Source organism: Lichenostomus cassidix, chromosome 2, assembly GCF_008360975.1.
Source record: "Lichenostomus cassidix isolate B80296 chromosome 2, HeHo_3.0, whole genome shotgun sequence".
Lineage (NCBI taxonomy): Eukaryota > Metazoa > Chordata > Aves > Passeriformes > Meliphagidae > Lichenostomus > Lichenostomus cassidix.
Window position 1 is genome coordinate 14,531,234 of NC_139482.1, and position 13,570 is coordinate 14,544,803.

Consider the following 13,570-nt stretch of genomic DNA (forward strand, 5'->3'; position numbering starts at 1 on the left):
AGGATGTGCATAAAATGTGTACAGATAATAAGTATCTGTTAAACATGTTACAGCCCAGCAGAAAAGTGGCAAACTGTTAGAGGAAGGAGCAAAACCACAGTAACACTGTTGATGTATTGGAAAATCATGTAAAACACAGACAGAACAAGTGCACAATGTTTATGGTTTGCTTTCTAAACTGTGTATGTATTCAAAGAAAACATGCTGTAACACAGCCATGTATATAATGATGGATAGAAAAATTTGAAGGGATGAGAAGAACTTGTCTTGATTTCAGAATCTTGGCTATTCAGGTTTTCCAAAAAGGGATGTTACTTGATTAAATATCAACAAATATAAAGTGTGGTGAAAGATTCTTTTGTATAACAAAACAACAAACTATTAATGAATTGATAAAAGAAATTATTAATTTTAGTTGGAGAAATAATACTCTAAAAATTATTATGGGTGTTATTAAGAGCAGGTGATTAATTTATTTGTCTGTCAAATAAGCACTGGATTTTCTAGGTTAATACCATTATCTTACTGGAGTTAGAGTTGAATTCAAATCAGAGATGCCTCTACAAAATGTTTGGATTTATATGATCCAATTTTGTGTTGTAGTGTTAGGGTTTGTGAATATGTCTTGGAAGAACATTGGAAGAATGTCTGGAGCTTCTGTTTCCACATGGTATTCTAAGAATTGTTGATCTGTATCCTGAAGTCTGGTTTGTTATAATTCTAAAAGTAGTTAGTAACTATAGGTGGGGCACCCTCTTAACATGATTTAATGCTTACATACACAGGGAAAGACCATGCAAACCTAAAAAATGGGACTTTGGAAACATAATTTTGGGAATCTTTATTTGAACATCATTTCTCAAATTGTTTTTACAAGAATATGTGTTGCTTTAAATATTTCAGTATATTTTGAAGTGCTGGAAATACTAAGGGGGAAGAAAAACTTCTAACTTTTGATTCTCTGAAAAGCTGTTACTGATCAATATTGCCTCAAAGAAGGATGTCTTACAATGTGGCTTGCAGAGGTATTGAAAACCCATGCTGGTTTCTAGAAGCATCTCACCATTCTGAGATTACATCAGTGTGGTCTGTTCCATTCTTGTATGTGAAGAGGGAGTTGTCTGTATGTTCCCACGACATCGAACTGCATTGAGATGAGCCGATGTGTGTTTGTGTGCTGGCTCTGACAGCTCAAGGGTTGGCTGCTTAAGCACCACGGACAGAGGCTCTTTGAGGCAGTCAGGGATCTGCTGATAGGCATCAGCAAACCTCTGCCAGGAGGCGCTGGTTGATGTACCAGAGCTGCTGGTTATGTATGGCTCTGTATGGAAGATACAGGTACCAAAGAGCCTCACCTATTTGCTCTGTGAGAGGTCTTCCCACAGCAGCCACACGTAATGTTCTTTTATGCTTTGGTGTTCAACTTCTTGAAAATGGGATTGGTTTTGCCTCTTTTTGACTTTACCGCTACTTACAGAACCATCTTCTTCCCAGAACTTCACCATTGCTTTTTGAGAGTCAATTGCATGATAGTAAAGAAATACATTCAAGGCTTATTTTGTTTGGCAATTGCATCAGTATTTGTCCTGTCTATTTCTGTATTTAACCAAAACTAATCTTTGGTACTTCATGTGCTCAGAAGAGGGGTCTTGAGCATATGTCTGGCATGTTCTTTATGTAAGATTCTCCTGGCTTTTAAATTGATCAGGAAAGTAAGAAATCTCCACATCTATGTAGCTGGCTTTGTTTATGGGAATGTAGTAGATGTGCACTGTTTTGAAAGCCTGGATCTGAGTTAAACCCCCAAGAAGCTATAGTTCCATCTGTGTCAGTCAATGGACTTATCTATTACCTTCTCAAAGCCTCCCACTGCATCAGAAGAACAAGAGCTTTGTACCCTTTGTGATGTCTAACATGTTTGTGGAGCTCAGTTGAACCAAACTATTATGCAGCCATTCCAAAAGCTAGGCCGTTTTATGAAAAAGAAATCTAAGTGGATAACAACAGTTTTATGTTGTTGTTATATTGTACCATATCTCTCTTTCCTGACTGTTGAATCCCTGTTCATCAGCACCTGAACAGCACACTCAACTGCACTGGAAAGAAGTAGCCAACTCCTAAGTTAATGGGTGGCCATTTGAGGTAAAGCCATTTTGTCAAATCTAGTGCATCGGATCTTGTTGTAAATACCAACACCACATTCAGGAGAGATGGCAGTATTATGATGTTTGGTTCACAAGAGCAAGCTAATACCTTCATTGCAGCATCCATGGAAGATTGTGCTGGTCAGACAATTATGTGGGATCCATGCAATCACGTAGAATCAGAGAATGGTTTGGGTTGGAAGGAACCTTAAAGGCCACCTAGTTTCATCTGCCCTGCCATGAGCAAGGAACATTCCACTAGTCCAGGTTGCTCAAAGCTGCATCCAACCTGGCCTTCAACACTTCCAAGGATGGGGCATTCACATCTTCTCTGAGAATACTGTTCCAGTGCCTCACTACCCTCACAGTAAAGAATTTCTTCCTAGTATCTAATCTAAACCTATTCTCTTTCAGTTTAAAGCCACTACCCCTTTGTCCTATCTGTACATGCCCTTGTAAAAAGTCCTCTCCAGCTTTCCTGTGGCTGCCTTTAGGTACTAGCAGGTTCTATAAGGTCTCCCTGGAGCCTTCTCTTCTTCAGACTGATCAGCTCCAGCTCTCCTGGCCTGTCTTCGTAAAGAAGTGCTTCAGCCCTGTGATCAAATGTATCCTCTGGATCCTCTCTAACAGGTCCACATGATTGAAGGGAAATGATTGCTTAACCCAATGTTGTCTGTAATTCTTCAGAATGCATTGTCACATTGGGATTCATGACGTTCCTCTTTCCTGGCTTTAAGAGGGATGTTTAATTACAGCAAGCCTAAGTTAGCAGTACACAGTGTTGAAATATGGAGAGCACATATAGGGGTCCAAAGAAACACTTGGTTTAAAACTCTGGTGGTGTTTTCGTGAGAGGTATGGACATACTGGGATCCATTCTGAAATACAAGTCTGGAAACTATTGCCATTGTCCTGTTCATCTTCTGTTAGTTTCTAAAAATTATCAGAGCTTCTAAGTATCTGTATTTCTTTCTAGGAACATTGTCGTAACTATTAAAGGGCATAATGCAGAATCCGTTAACAATTTCTGCAGGTACAGTATGCTTTCTATACTTCTTTTAGAAGTTAGATTCTTGTGATTCAAAATGTGGAAGAAATCTGATCATTATTAATCACTGTGTTACTTGTGTCTAGTATGTGTCTTCTCATGGTATGATTTGAAAAAAAAAGCCATTACTGCAGCATTTATCACTTTAAACAATTACAATAGCTAAAATTGTTTTCTTCTTTAGGGCATTGCTAATTACTGTTAACACCTGTAGTTGAAATTTTAAGTTCATAAATCTGCTGCTTGTTTGATTCAGCACAATTAAGTATTCAGATTTTGTTAAAATTTTTTAAAATCTTCATTGATTTGAAAATCCATGCTATATTTGACCCCCATATTAAATGGGGTCAAATCTATCTGCAAATTATGCTACATGATTGGCAGAAATGGGAAACTAAAGATGAACTTAGATGTTTTTAAAATGACTTTTCTCCAGCATTCCCATCCTTATTAATATTTTTGTGTTTAATGCTTTCTTCTCTGTGCTCTCTTCAAAAGTTGTCTTTCATTTGATTAAGTTTTTAGTAGGGTTAATGTCTTGATTTTTTTTCTTCCATTATTATTAAGGGTATTTGTGTATTCCCATGCCTCTAAATGTGTAGCTGTAACTTCACTTTCCTTTTCCTTTTGATCTGTGTCACAATGCTAATGTTTAAATACGATTTTTAACATGAATGTCATTTTTAATGATACTTAAATGTGAGTGAATGTTTGATGGATATGACATCAGCTCTAATGGACCTTTCAGAACCATTGGTGGTTGTCAGTTAAGTTTCCGTTGTTACTACTTATGTTAATTAAGAAAAGTGTTATGTATTACTTAGTTTGAAGCCTTGAGCTTTTACTGTCATGTAAGTTTATACTTTATCTGTTTAGTGAAGACTGAGTATTTTTGTGATGCTGTAATGATTCTGAGGAAGCTGTTCCAGAAGCGTGTCATGCAAATTGATCTTAGTGGATCAGTTCTGTGTCTCCTGGGACTATTCTTTCAAGGAAGACAGTACTTACTGTTGGGTAAAGTTCCCCACCCCAGAGTGTGCTCTACATTCCCATGCTTATGACTGAAGTACTCAATTCTAATACTTAAAAGCATTACTTTAATTTTTCCTTTAAGTAACAGGAATTTGACCCTGGTTATAGTCTTATGTTAAAGCCACTTCTGAATAGTAGAAGGAGAATATAGACTATGAAGCTGTTTGCAGACTTCAGATTGGTGAATCATTTGCTTTGAGATTTTTTTTTTTTTGAAGGCTTTTTTCCCCCCTCCTAAATCAAAATCCATTCCAGACAGTATATGTTATCAACTTGTACCCAGAGGGAATGGTAAACTTCAAAGTGAGATTCCATGTTAGAAGTCACAGAATCACAGAATAAGCTGAGTTGGAAGGGACCCACAAGGATCATAGAGTCCAAATCCTAGCCCTGCACAGCACTATCCCAAAGACTCACAACACGTGCTTAAGAACATTGTCCAAACGTTTTTTCAACTCTGTCAGGTTTGGTGCTGTGACCACTTCCCTGGAGAGCCTGTTCCAGTGCCCAACCACCCTCTGGGTGAAGAACCTTTTCCTAACATCCAACCTAAACATCCCCTGACACAACTTCAGGCCATTCCCTCAGGTCCTGTCCCTGGTCACCAGAGAGGAGAGGTCGGTGTCTGCCCCTCCTCTTCCCCTCACAAGGAAGGTGTAACTGCAATGAGGTCTCCCCTTAGTCTCCTCCAGGCTGAACAGCCCAAGTTATCTCAGTGGCTCCTCACAGGGCTTAACCTCAAGACCCTTCAGCATCTTGGTGGCTCTCCTTTTTATGCTTTCTAACAGCTTTATATCCTTCTCATATTGTGGTGCCCAAAACTGCACACAGGCCCCCCCCAGGTCAGAGCAGAGCAGGACAATCCCCTCCCTTGCCTGGCTGGCAATGCTGTGCCTGATGCCCCCAGGACAGGGTTGGCCCTCCTGGCTGCCAAGGCACTGCTGGCTCATGTTCAACTTGCCATGGACAAGGATCCCCAGGTCCCTTTCTGTGGCACTGCTCTCCAGCCTCTCATTCCCCAGTCTGTACACACAGCCAGGGTTGCCCCATCCCAGGTGCAGAATCTGGCACTTTGCCTTGTTGAACTTCATGTGGCTGGTGATTGCCCAAACCTCTAATTTGTTGAGATCCTTCTGCAGGACCTCCCTAGATCATGACCAGGAGCTATAGCAGTGTGAAATGATGATGGTGTACAAATATACTAGTCTCAGGATATTTTTTCCCTATGATACCTTTTTGTCTTTTTATCAAGTACCACTTATTTCTTAAATGTAGCACTTTGAAAATACAGAGAGTATTAGTAATTTATGATGATTTATGTACAATTCTAATGTTGGTACATTTCTTACAAATAAAACTTTTGACAATAGATTATATTTGAAATGGAAGCTATCCATCAGTTACATTCAGTGTGGCATTTGTCAGTGTTTCTGTACTTTGAGCGTGCTTGTTAGGTCTCAGTTAAGTATGAATGTAATGATTAGTGCAAGTTCTTTGAGTGGCAGCTAAACCCTTCACTGCTGCCATTTGTCATGTAATAGCAGGTGTTCTGTAATTTGATCCATACTGCTTCAAGACATCTGTATTTTTCTCAGTTTAAAATATTTTTTAAGAAGGGCAACTATCTTTTACGTAGCAAGCAATTGTAACACCATGTTCAAACAGATGCTCTTTGCTGAACTGTAAGTATCTTACTTGTCAGGTTGTATTTTTCCTCGGAATTATGAAATTATCATTTCATTGATATGACAACAATCATTGAGGCATTATATTCTACCATTTACACTCATGTTAAATATTTACTGTTGAGCAAGTGTTGCTGTTTTTTATAATGCTCTATTAGACATACAATACCATTGTCCCTTACTGAACTGAAATATTGTTGGCATTGTCAGATTTGTAGAATATTTTTGATAAATGACTAACATGGAAGAACTGTGTATCTTATACAATATTTTGAAAAATACAAGGCTGTCCTGGTTTATTTGTCTTGCACGTTTTGTCTTTTTAAATTATACATTGGAAAAGCATATTGCATGGTAAAGTAATAGTTTTGGTCTTTGAGTATGTTTATTTTAATTTTTTTAGAATCGTAGGTCAAGTGTGGTTCTGTACATTTTGTATCCATGTTAGTATGGTTATTTGGTGCTGGGAGATCTCAACTTCCATTAGCCTTGTAAATGTGATTCTTAGCATCAGCTCTCACTTTGCTGGAACCCCTGCTGCCTTTATATCATTAACATAAATGCAGGTGCAAATAGCATTTATGTACTTTGATAGAAAGCAGTTGGAGACATTTCACTGTGGGACACGACACTTTCAGATTGTGTACATCTGTTCAAATAATGTATCCAAGCCAGTGACATGAATGCAAGGATAAAAACATCTGCCCCTGAGACCATTTGCCATACAGCAGATGCTTACATCTTTATTTATGCAGATGGTTTGTGTGATGAGCTGAGCAATGATGAAAGCGAGAAAGTTTGACAAAGATTTCAGAGTATTCCTCGGGATGGGAAAATGTGTTGGTGACAAAGCTTTGTTTTCATATGTCTTCTGAAAGAACATCTAGTGCAAATAGTGGTGCATCTAATAACATGGACGTGCCATTTTGGAGACTAACTAGATTAAAACAAAATCAGTAAAGGATTTTATTTTCAATCTCAGGCAACATAGTTGTACTGCAGTTATAGAAGATGCTAAATAGTTTAATAGAAGTAATTACTTTTAAACAGAAGGGCTCAACTGCTTTGCTTTAAGACATTCTCAAGTTATATATTGAATTGACTGAGAAGTTTGCAGAGGTATAACGTTTTGAAATACTAAGATAACTCGTCACGAAGTTGGTCGGAGGTTGGGTGCGGTGCTGTACCTGATCCCTTGACTTGGGGGATTTTCCAGGACAAGCCACATTCAACATTACAAAACCATTAGGCGAGTAGAACAGACTGCCGGTCGTTGGACACTCCCTGCAGGGCAGCGGCTCGGAGCGGGGCTGTTCCCCGGGGAGCGGGGCTGTTCCCCGGGGAGCGGGGCTGTTCCCTGGGGAGCGGGGCTGTTCCCTGGGGAGCGGGGCTGTTCCCGGGGAGCAGGACTGTTCCCGGGGAGAGGGGCTGTTTCCCAGGAGCTGGGTTGTTCCCGAGGAGCTGGGATGTTCCCCGGGAGCGGGGCTGTTCCCCGGGGCGCGAGGCTGTTCCCCAGGAGCGGGGCTGTTCCCGGGGAGCGGGGCTGTTCCCGGGGAGCGGGGCTGTTCCCCGGGAGCGGGGCTGTTCCTTGTGGAGCGGGGCTGTTCCCCGGGGCGCGGGGCTGTTCCCCGGGGCGCGGGGCTGTTCCTTGTGGAGCTGGGCTGTTCCCCCGGGGAGCGGGGCTATTCCCCGAGCAGCGGGGCTGTTCCCCAGGAGCGGGGCTGTTCCCCGAGCAGCGGGGCTGTTCCCCCGGGAGCGGGGTTGTTCCGTTAGGAGCGGGGCTGTTCCCCGGGGAGCGGGGCTGTTCCGTTGGGAGCGGGGCTGTTCCCGGGGAGCAGGGCTGTTCCGTTGGGAGCGGGGCTGTTCCCCGGGAGCGGGGCTGCTCTTTGTGGAGCTGGGCTGTTCCCCCGGGAGCGGGGCTGTTCCGTTAGGAGCGGGGCTGTTTCCCGAGGAGCGGGGCTGTTTCCCGAGGAGCGGGGCTGTTCCCCGAGCAGCGGGGCTGTTCCCCCGGGAGCGGGGCTGTTCCCCGGGAGCGGGGCTGTTCCTTGCGGAGCGGGGCTGCTCTTTGTGGAGCTGGGCTGTTCCTTGTGGAGCGGGGCTGTTCCCCGGGAGCGGGGCTGTTCCCCGAGCAGCGGGGCTGTTCCCGAGGAGCTGGGATGTTCCCCGGGAGCGGGGCTGTTTCCCGGAGAGCTGGGCTGTTCCTTGTGGAGCGGGGCTGCCGGGCGGCGGGTGGGCAGCGACTCCCTCTGCTGGGCTGCGCTGCGGGGCTCCTTTGTGTGCCGCACCCGCCCGGGCTGGGAACGCGCCACACGCCGGGCTCGGGCTATCCTCTCTGCCTGCCTTCATGGTGACCGCCTTCCTGCTTCCATCCCCTGTTTGCTGGCACCGCTGCCAGGCTTTGCTGGTACACTGTTCCATATTCCTTTACAGCACATCCAGCACCTTCTCTTGAGAGCCGGTGCTGCCTTTAAACGGCACGGCAAGCCAGCAATGCCAATAAGCATTGCAAATAATTGTAATTATGCACTGGGGGAGGAACACCAGTCAGATACTGTAATTTAAATTGTTTTCTGTTGCATCCTGCTGTCACTAAGGCCTAGCTTCGTTCAAGTTCAGCAGCAAGTGATAATTTTGTATGTTCTGAAAACTAGCATTTGCCTGGCCAGGACCATAGTATTTAAGAAGATGTTTTCGTTTTCTTATGCAATACAGATCCGTGTCTATCTTTGAAAAAAACATACCTATCTGCAGCACTGTGGAGATAATTTAATCTTTATTTTTGTTTTAATCTTTAGTGGAATAAACTACAGGTAGCAATGTTTTGTGTATGTCAACCAGAGTTGGTGAGTCATTTTCTGAAGAAATCTGGCTCGTAAAGAAAGAAAAGGGGACAAAACTAGAGCAAACAAAACCTTAGATGGAGATTTCTCATTCAAAACTTAGACCATGTAGGTAATTTTCAGTGAAATTACCTATTAACAAAATCCCCTAGAAAATACCCTCCAACTATCCTTGAGGTTTAACAGTTGTTCTGGTCTTTTCTTTGGGGAGTGTAGACTTTGTGTATCGTTTGTAACAGAAGACTCAAAATAGGCCAAGCCAAGACTGACAATCTGCTGATCCTCTGTTCATGAAGGAACATTTTTGAGGTTTGTACTACAGAAGTCACCATATAGGTTTTTTTTAATGCCTCAAGTAAAATATAGTTGCGATATTGAGCCAAAGTGGCAAATTAATTGTTTTCTCTTGCACACAGTCTTTCTTTAGAGAAAAATGCACTGATTTTCACCAAAAAAAATAAAAAAGAAAAAAAAAAGAAAAAAAGTGGTACTCTTTAGCAGGAATAAAACTTTTCTTTTTTGTTGTGTTCTCTATTTGCACATCAGTATTTGCAAAAAAGTTAAAATTTGGGAGTTAGAAGCATAATTCTCTTAGTGAAGTGAGACATAGGTGTTTTCTGTCCCAAAGAGGGTTGAACTCTCTGTAAGATGTAGATATGTTCTCCTTTTTGAAAGGAGAGCAAAAATCTAATCAGAAAATATTTTATGATTTATTCATAAAATGGTTCTACTTGGCCTTTTTATGCTGCATCATTTCTGAAGAATTCTGCCTTCAGTTTTTTTGCAGACTTGGTAATTACTGTTTCCTACACTTAAAAAAAGTCCATTAATTACCACTTAAATTAGGCATATGGAGATTTTTTCCAGGTTGATTTAATTTTGATAGACCCTTTAAAAACTACTTTACATTGACTTTACAGTGGATGAATTAGTGTTTAGGTCCCTATCTTTCCTGAAGCTCACTAAAAGAAATTTCAACTGGCAATTCTCCGAGGAATTTTTAAAAATCCAATTACAGTGTTTATCCCCACTTTCTAAAGTACTTAATTTATATTTGCAATGCTATTGGAGGGGTTATGAATTAATAGTTTATGACCAGTGCTTCCATCACGTCCCTTCAACTATTTTCTGAACAATTAGTTCCCCCAAGTGGCTGCATCACTGCAGCCTTGCTTTACAAATCTTCAGGGATGGTGTCCTCTATGGAGCAGAATGACTGGGCAAAACCAACAAAGATAACCACTGGATTTGCAGTGATACCAAAATAGTTTCCATTCTACTTAATTGCATCCCGTCAGAGCACCAAGGTTTCTAGATAATGCCCTCTTGCAGGCTGACATGGTTGGTTGCTGAAGCTACCAGAGGCGTGAAGAAGCTGAAATACAGTCTTCAATGATGTATCTAACAGTGTCTCTCAAACAGAAGTTCCATTCTTAAACAGAAATTAAATTCACACTATTTGTGTGGTTGCAGAGGCCAGGCACTGTTTTGAGCCCTTAGTTCTTATACTGCCATAGTGAGAAAAATCTGTGTGATTTCTTCAGCTGTAAAGGTGGAAAAAGCTATTAGTAATTACAGATGCTTTATGTCTAGCTTTCTTTATGCCAGTTTTCATTTCTTGATATGAAAATATTTTGATCTGCTTAAGACCTATTAATTTTGTTGACCTTAATATGAAATGAGTAGCTTATAACTTGAAAGACTGTGCATTCAAAAAAAATGAAAAGCTTTTAAAGTTCACAAACACTGCATGAGAGGTGTTAAAAAACATGTAGATCTGCTAATAAATGTATTTTAAATTCACTGCAAAGGGGTCTAAAAATCTCTTGTGTATATGCATTCTGACTCTTAGGAAGGACTTTGAAGACTTTCTTCCTTTATACCATAGCACAAAAAAAGCTTTTTTTAATAGCAGATTGTGCTAAGCCATCCATTTCCCACATATTATATAGGAAGTTGCGTTTGAACAGTGATTTACCTATGTGTGACTAATACATTTCAGGTCACAACTCAAAAAGATTACCTCAAAGCTGTTGGCCACTTGTTAATCCTTATAGAAATAGTATTTAATACATATTTTAAAAGTTGTTTGTATTGGGATGATATGAAATCTAAATCTATGAGAAATAAAAAAATATGTTTTAAGTATTACTGTTGCTAATGCTGCTAATACAGTGATTAAATTTCTTGATGTGTTTTGTGTAACAAGCCTGCTTTTGTATGGGTATTTATATTATACTTTTCTCTGGGGACAGAGATACTGAAGCCAAGAAGCTGGTGAGATTGATGGACAGATAGAAAATTTCTTCCTTGTATCTACTCTGAATCTACCTTCTTTTAGTTTAAAACCATTGTGCTTTGTCCTGTTTCTGCAAGCACCGTAAAAAAGTGTCACATTCTTTCTTTTCAGCCCCCTTCAGGTATTGTAAGGCCCCAATTAAGTCTTCATGCAGCCTCCTCTGGGCTAAACAACCCCGTCTCTCTCTCAGCCTTTCCTCATATAAGAGGTGTTCCATCCTTCTGCTCATTTTGTGTGATGAGCTTTGCTTTTTGTGTGATGAGCTTTGATTTTTGTGGCTCTGCTCTGGACTTGCTGCAACAGGTTCATGTCTTTCCTGTGCTGAGGGCCCCAGAGCTGTACAGAGAACTCCAGGTGGGTCTCAGCAGAGCAGAGCAGAGGGACAGAATTCCCTCCCTCACCTGCTGCCCATGGTGCTTTGGATGCAGCCCAGGACACTGTTGGCTCTCTGGGCTGTGAGTGCACGTTTCCAGCTCACACTCGGTTTTTCATCCACCAGCACCCCCAAGTTCCTCTTGCCAGAGCTGCTCTGAATCACTTTAGCCCAGCCTGTATTGATACCAGGAACTGTCCTGACCCACGTGCAGGAGCTCATGAGGCTCCCATGGACCCACTTCTTGATCCTGTCCAGGTCCCTCAGGCATCCCATCCTTCAGGTGTGTCAGCTGCACTTGCCAGCTTGGTTTTGCCTGCAAACTTGCAGAGGGTGCACTCGATCCCATTGTCTGTGTCACTGATGGAGATATGAAACAGCTCTGGTCCCAGTACAGACCCAAGTGACACCACTTGTCACCAATCTCCCTACAGACGTTGAGCTGTTCACCACTACCATGCAGCTGTAACCATCCAGCCAATTCCTGATCCATCCAATAGTCCATCTATCAATACAGTCTGTACCTCTCCAATTTAGAGAAAAGAGTGTTGAAGAGGACCATGTGAAAGGCCTCTCCTATGTACACTTTCAAACAACAGAGGAAAGCAATTCTGGAAGTTGACAAAGTGGTGTAATCTAATTTGGGCTTTCTCTTATGTTAGATCTCTATAAACTTTGGCATATATCAGTGTATGGTTAATAGTGCAGAAAGGATGTTTCAGGTGAAAACAAAAGACTGAATTAAAGAGGAAACTGAAGAACAACTCTAAATACAATGTACCCACGATCTTGGATTACTGTGTGATTTACCCCTGCAAGGCGACAGTTTATGCTAAAAATAGTTTTATCTTGTTCCCACACTGAAAAATGCCACTAGAAATTTTAATGTTGAACATCCTCTTTAATGGAGTCCAATTAATGAAAAAAAAAGTACCTTTGTTATTGCAATGTGCTCTTCTGCTAAGAAGAGTCTTTTGGAGACCATTTAATGAATGCAGGAAGCATCCCATGGCTCACAGAATTTCTTGAAATGCGCTGTAGTCCTAATCCCTTAAAATAATAAACTTGCACAGACTATAAAGAAGACCTTTACAATTATAAAATGCTTATTGCACAGCTAGCAAATAGCACTTTTGCTCAAATCAGAATTAATTATATACAGCTTTAAAGATACAATTTAATGCTTCTAGAATTTTAACAAATTATTTTGGTCTTGTTCCTGCTGGGGTATATCAGAATAAATTTTCCAATTGTATTTGCACATTCTGTATCTTAGTGTTTGTGTGAACAATGTACGGTGATTTTCCAATCTTGCATTAAAATACTTTGTTATGTTGTTTATTTTTCTAAGCTGGTTTAAATTGCACAAAAGCACTCTTATGTAAATATAATTATATTACTCTTTAAGAAACCGAGTACTAAAAAGGTAAGAAATGTGAGATTCCTCTTTTTTGTTTAAATGCTTCTCCTTTCCACATCACATGTAATGTTGGTTACCTGTCTTAAGTCTGCGTTTAATTCCCATCTCCCCCCCTGACTCTGGCCTGGACACTTTTCAAGTCTCATTTCTAGCCTTGTCCTTTTTCTGCTTGCCCTGTATATACCCATGTTTCTCTTCCACACTGTCGGCTCTGCAGTTCAGAGATAAGGAGAGACCATTTCCTTGTTTCAACTTGGGTACTTGGACTTCAGCTATAGTTTGGGGAAAATCCAGCCCAGCCTGAAGCAGGAGCACATTCAATAGAATGTAATCATTGGAAAAGTTAGCTGCTTGAAGTATCTATGGAATACATGGAGAGTCTACAGCTTGGCCTAATTTGGGCAGCTTTTCGCAGATCAAAGAGACATTGCTGTGTTGCATTTCAAGGTCTTCACCCAGCGCACAGATGTGTTACTAGATTTTTTTTTTTCTTTTTTTTTTTTAATGCAGATATACTGCAGGCTGGTATTTTCTGTTGAAATTAATTTTGGAAAATTATCTGATGCAAATACCCAGAACAGAACATTCCACCCAGGTAGTTATTATTAGAAAAGGTAGAAACAACTGCAAATTAATTGCTATAATGTACAGAGCTGGACACTCATGGTTTGTAGGCTTTATTACTAATCTTACTTTGTACAGGTGTGTGGCAAAACTGGTTTTGACATA

General features: G+C 41.0%; 1 protein-coding gene across 8 annotated transcripts in view; it reads left to right on the forward strand.

Annotated features, from left to right (window-relative positions):
* The window catches only part of ZNF438 (zinc finger protein 438), a 52,197-nt gene that overhangs the window by 28,307 nt on the left and 10,320 nt on the right, over positions 1-13,570 (forward strand). For 3 of the 8 annotated variants that reach the window (XM_085050399.1, XM_085050406.1, XM_085050400.1), the window contains exon 4: positions 3,121-3,177. The exons of 2 other annotated variants lie outside the window; for them this stretch is intronic. In XM_085050399.1, coding sequence (XP_084906525.1) covers positions 3,150-3,177 — 28 coding nt within the window. In that variant the 5' untranslated portion in view covers positions 3,121-3,149. Of the gene's footprint in view, positions 1-3,120; positions 3,178-8,112; positions 13,437-13,570 lie in introns of those variants that run through there. 3 more of the 8 variants (XM_085050402.1, XM_085050398.1, XM_085050404.1) reach the window with 3 other exon arrangements.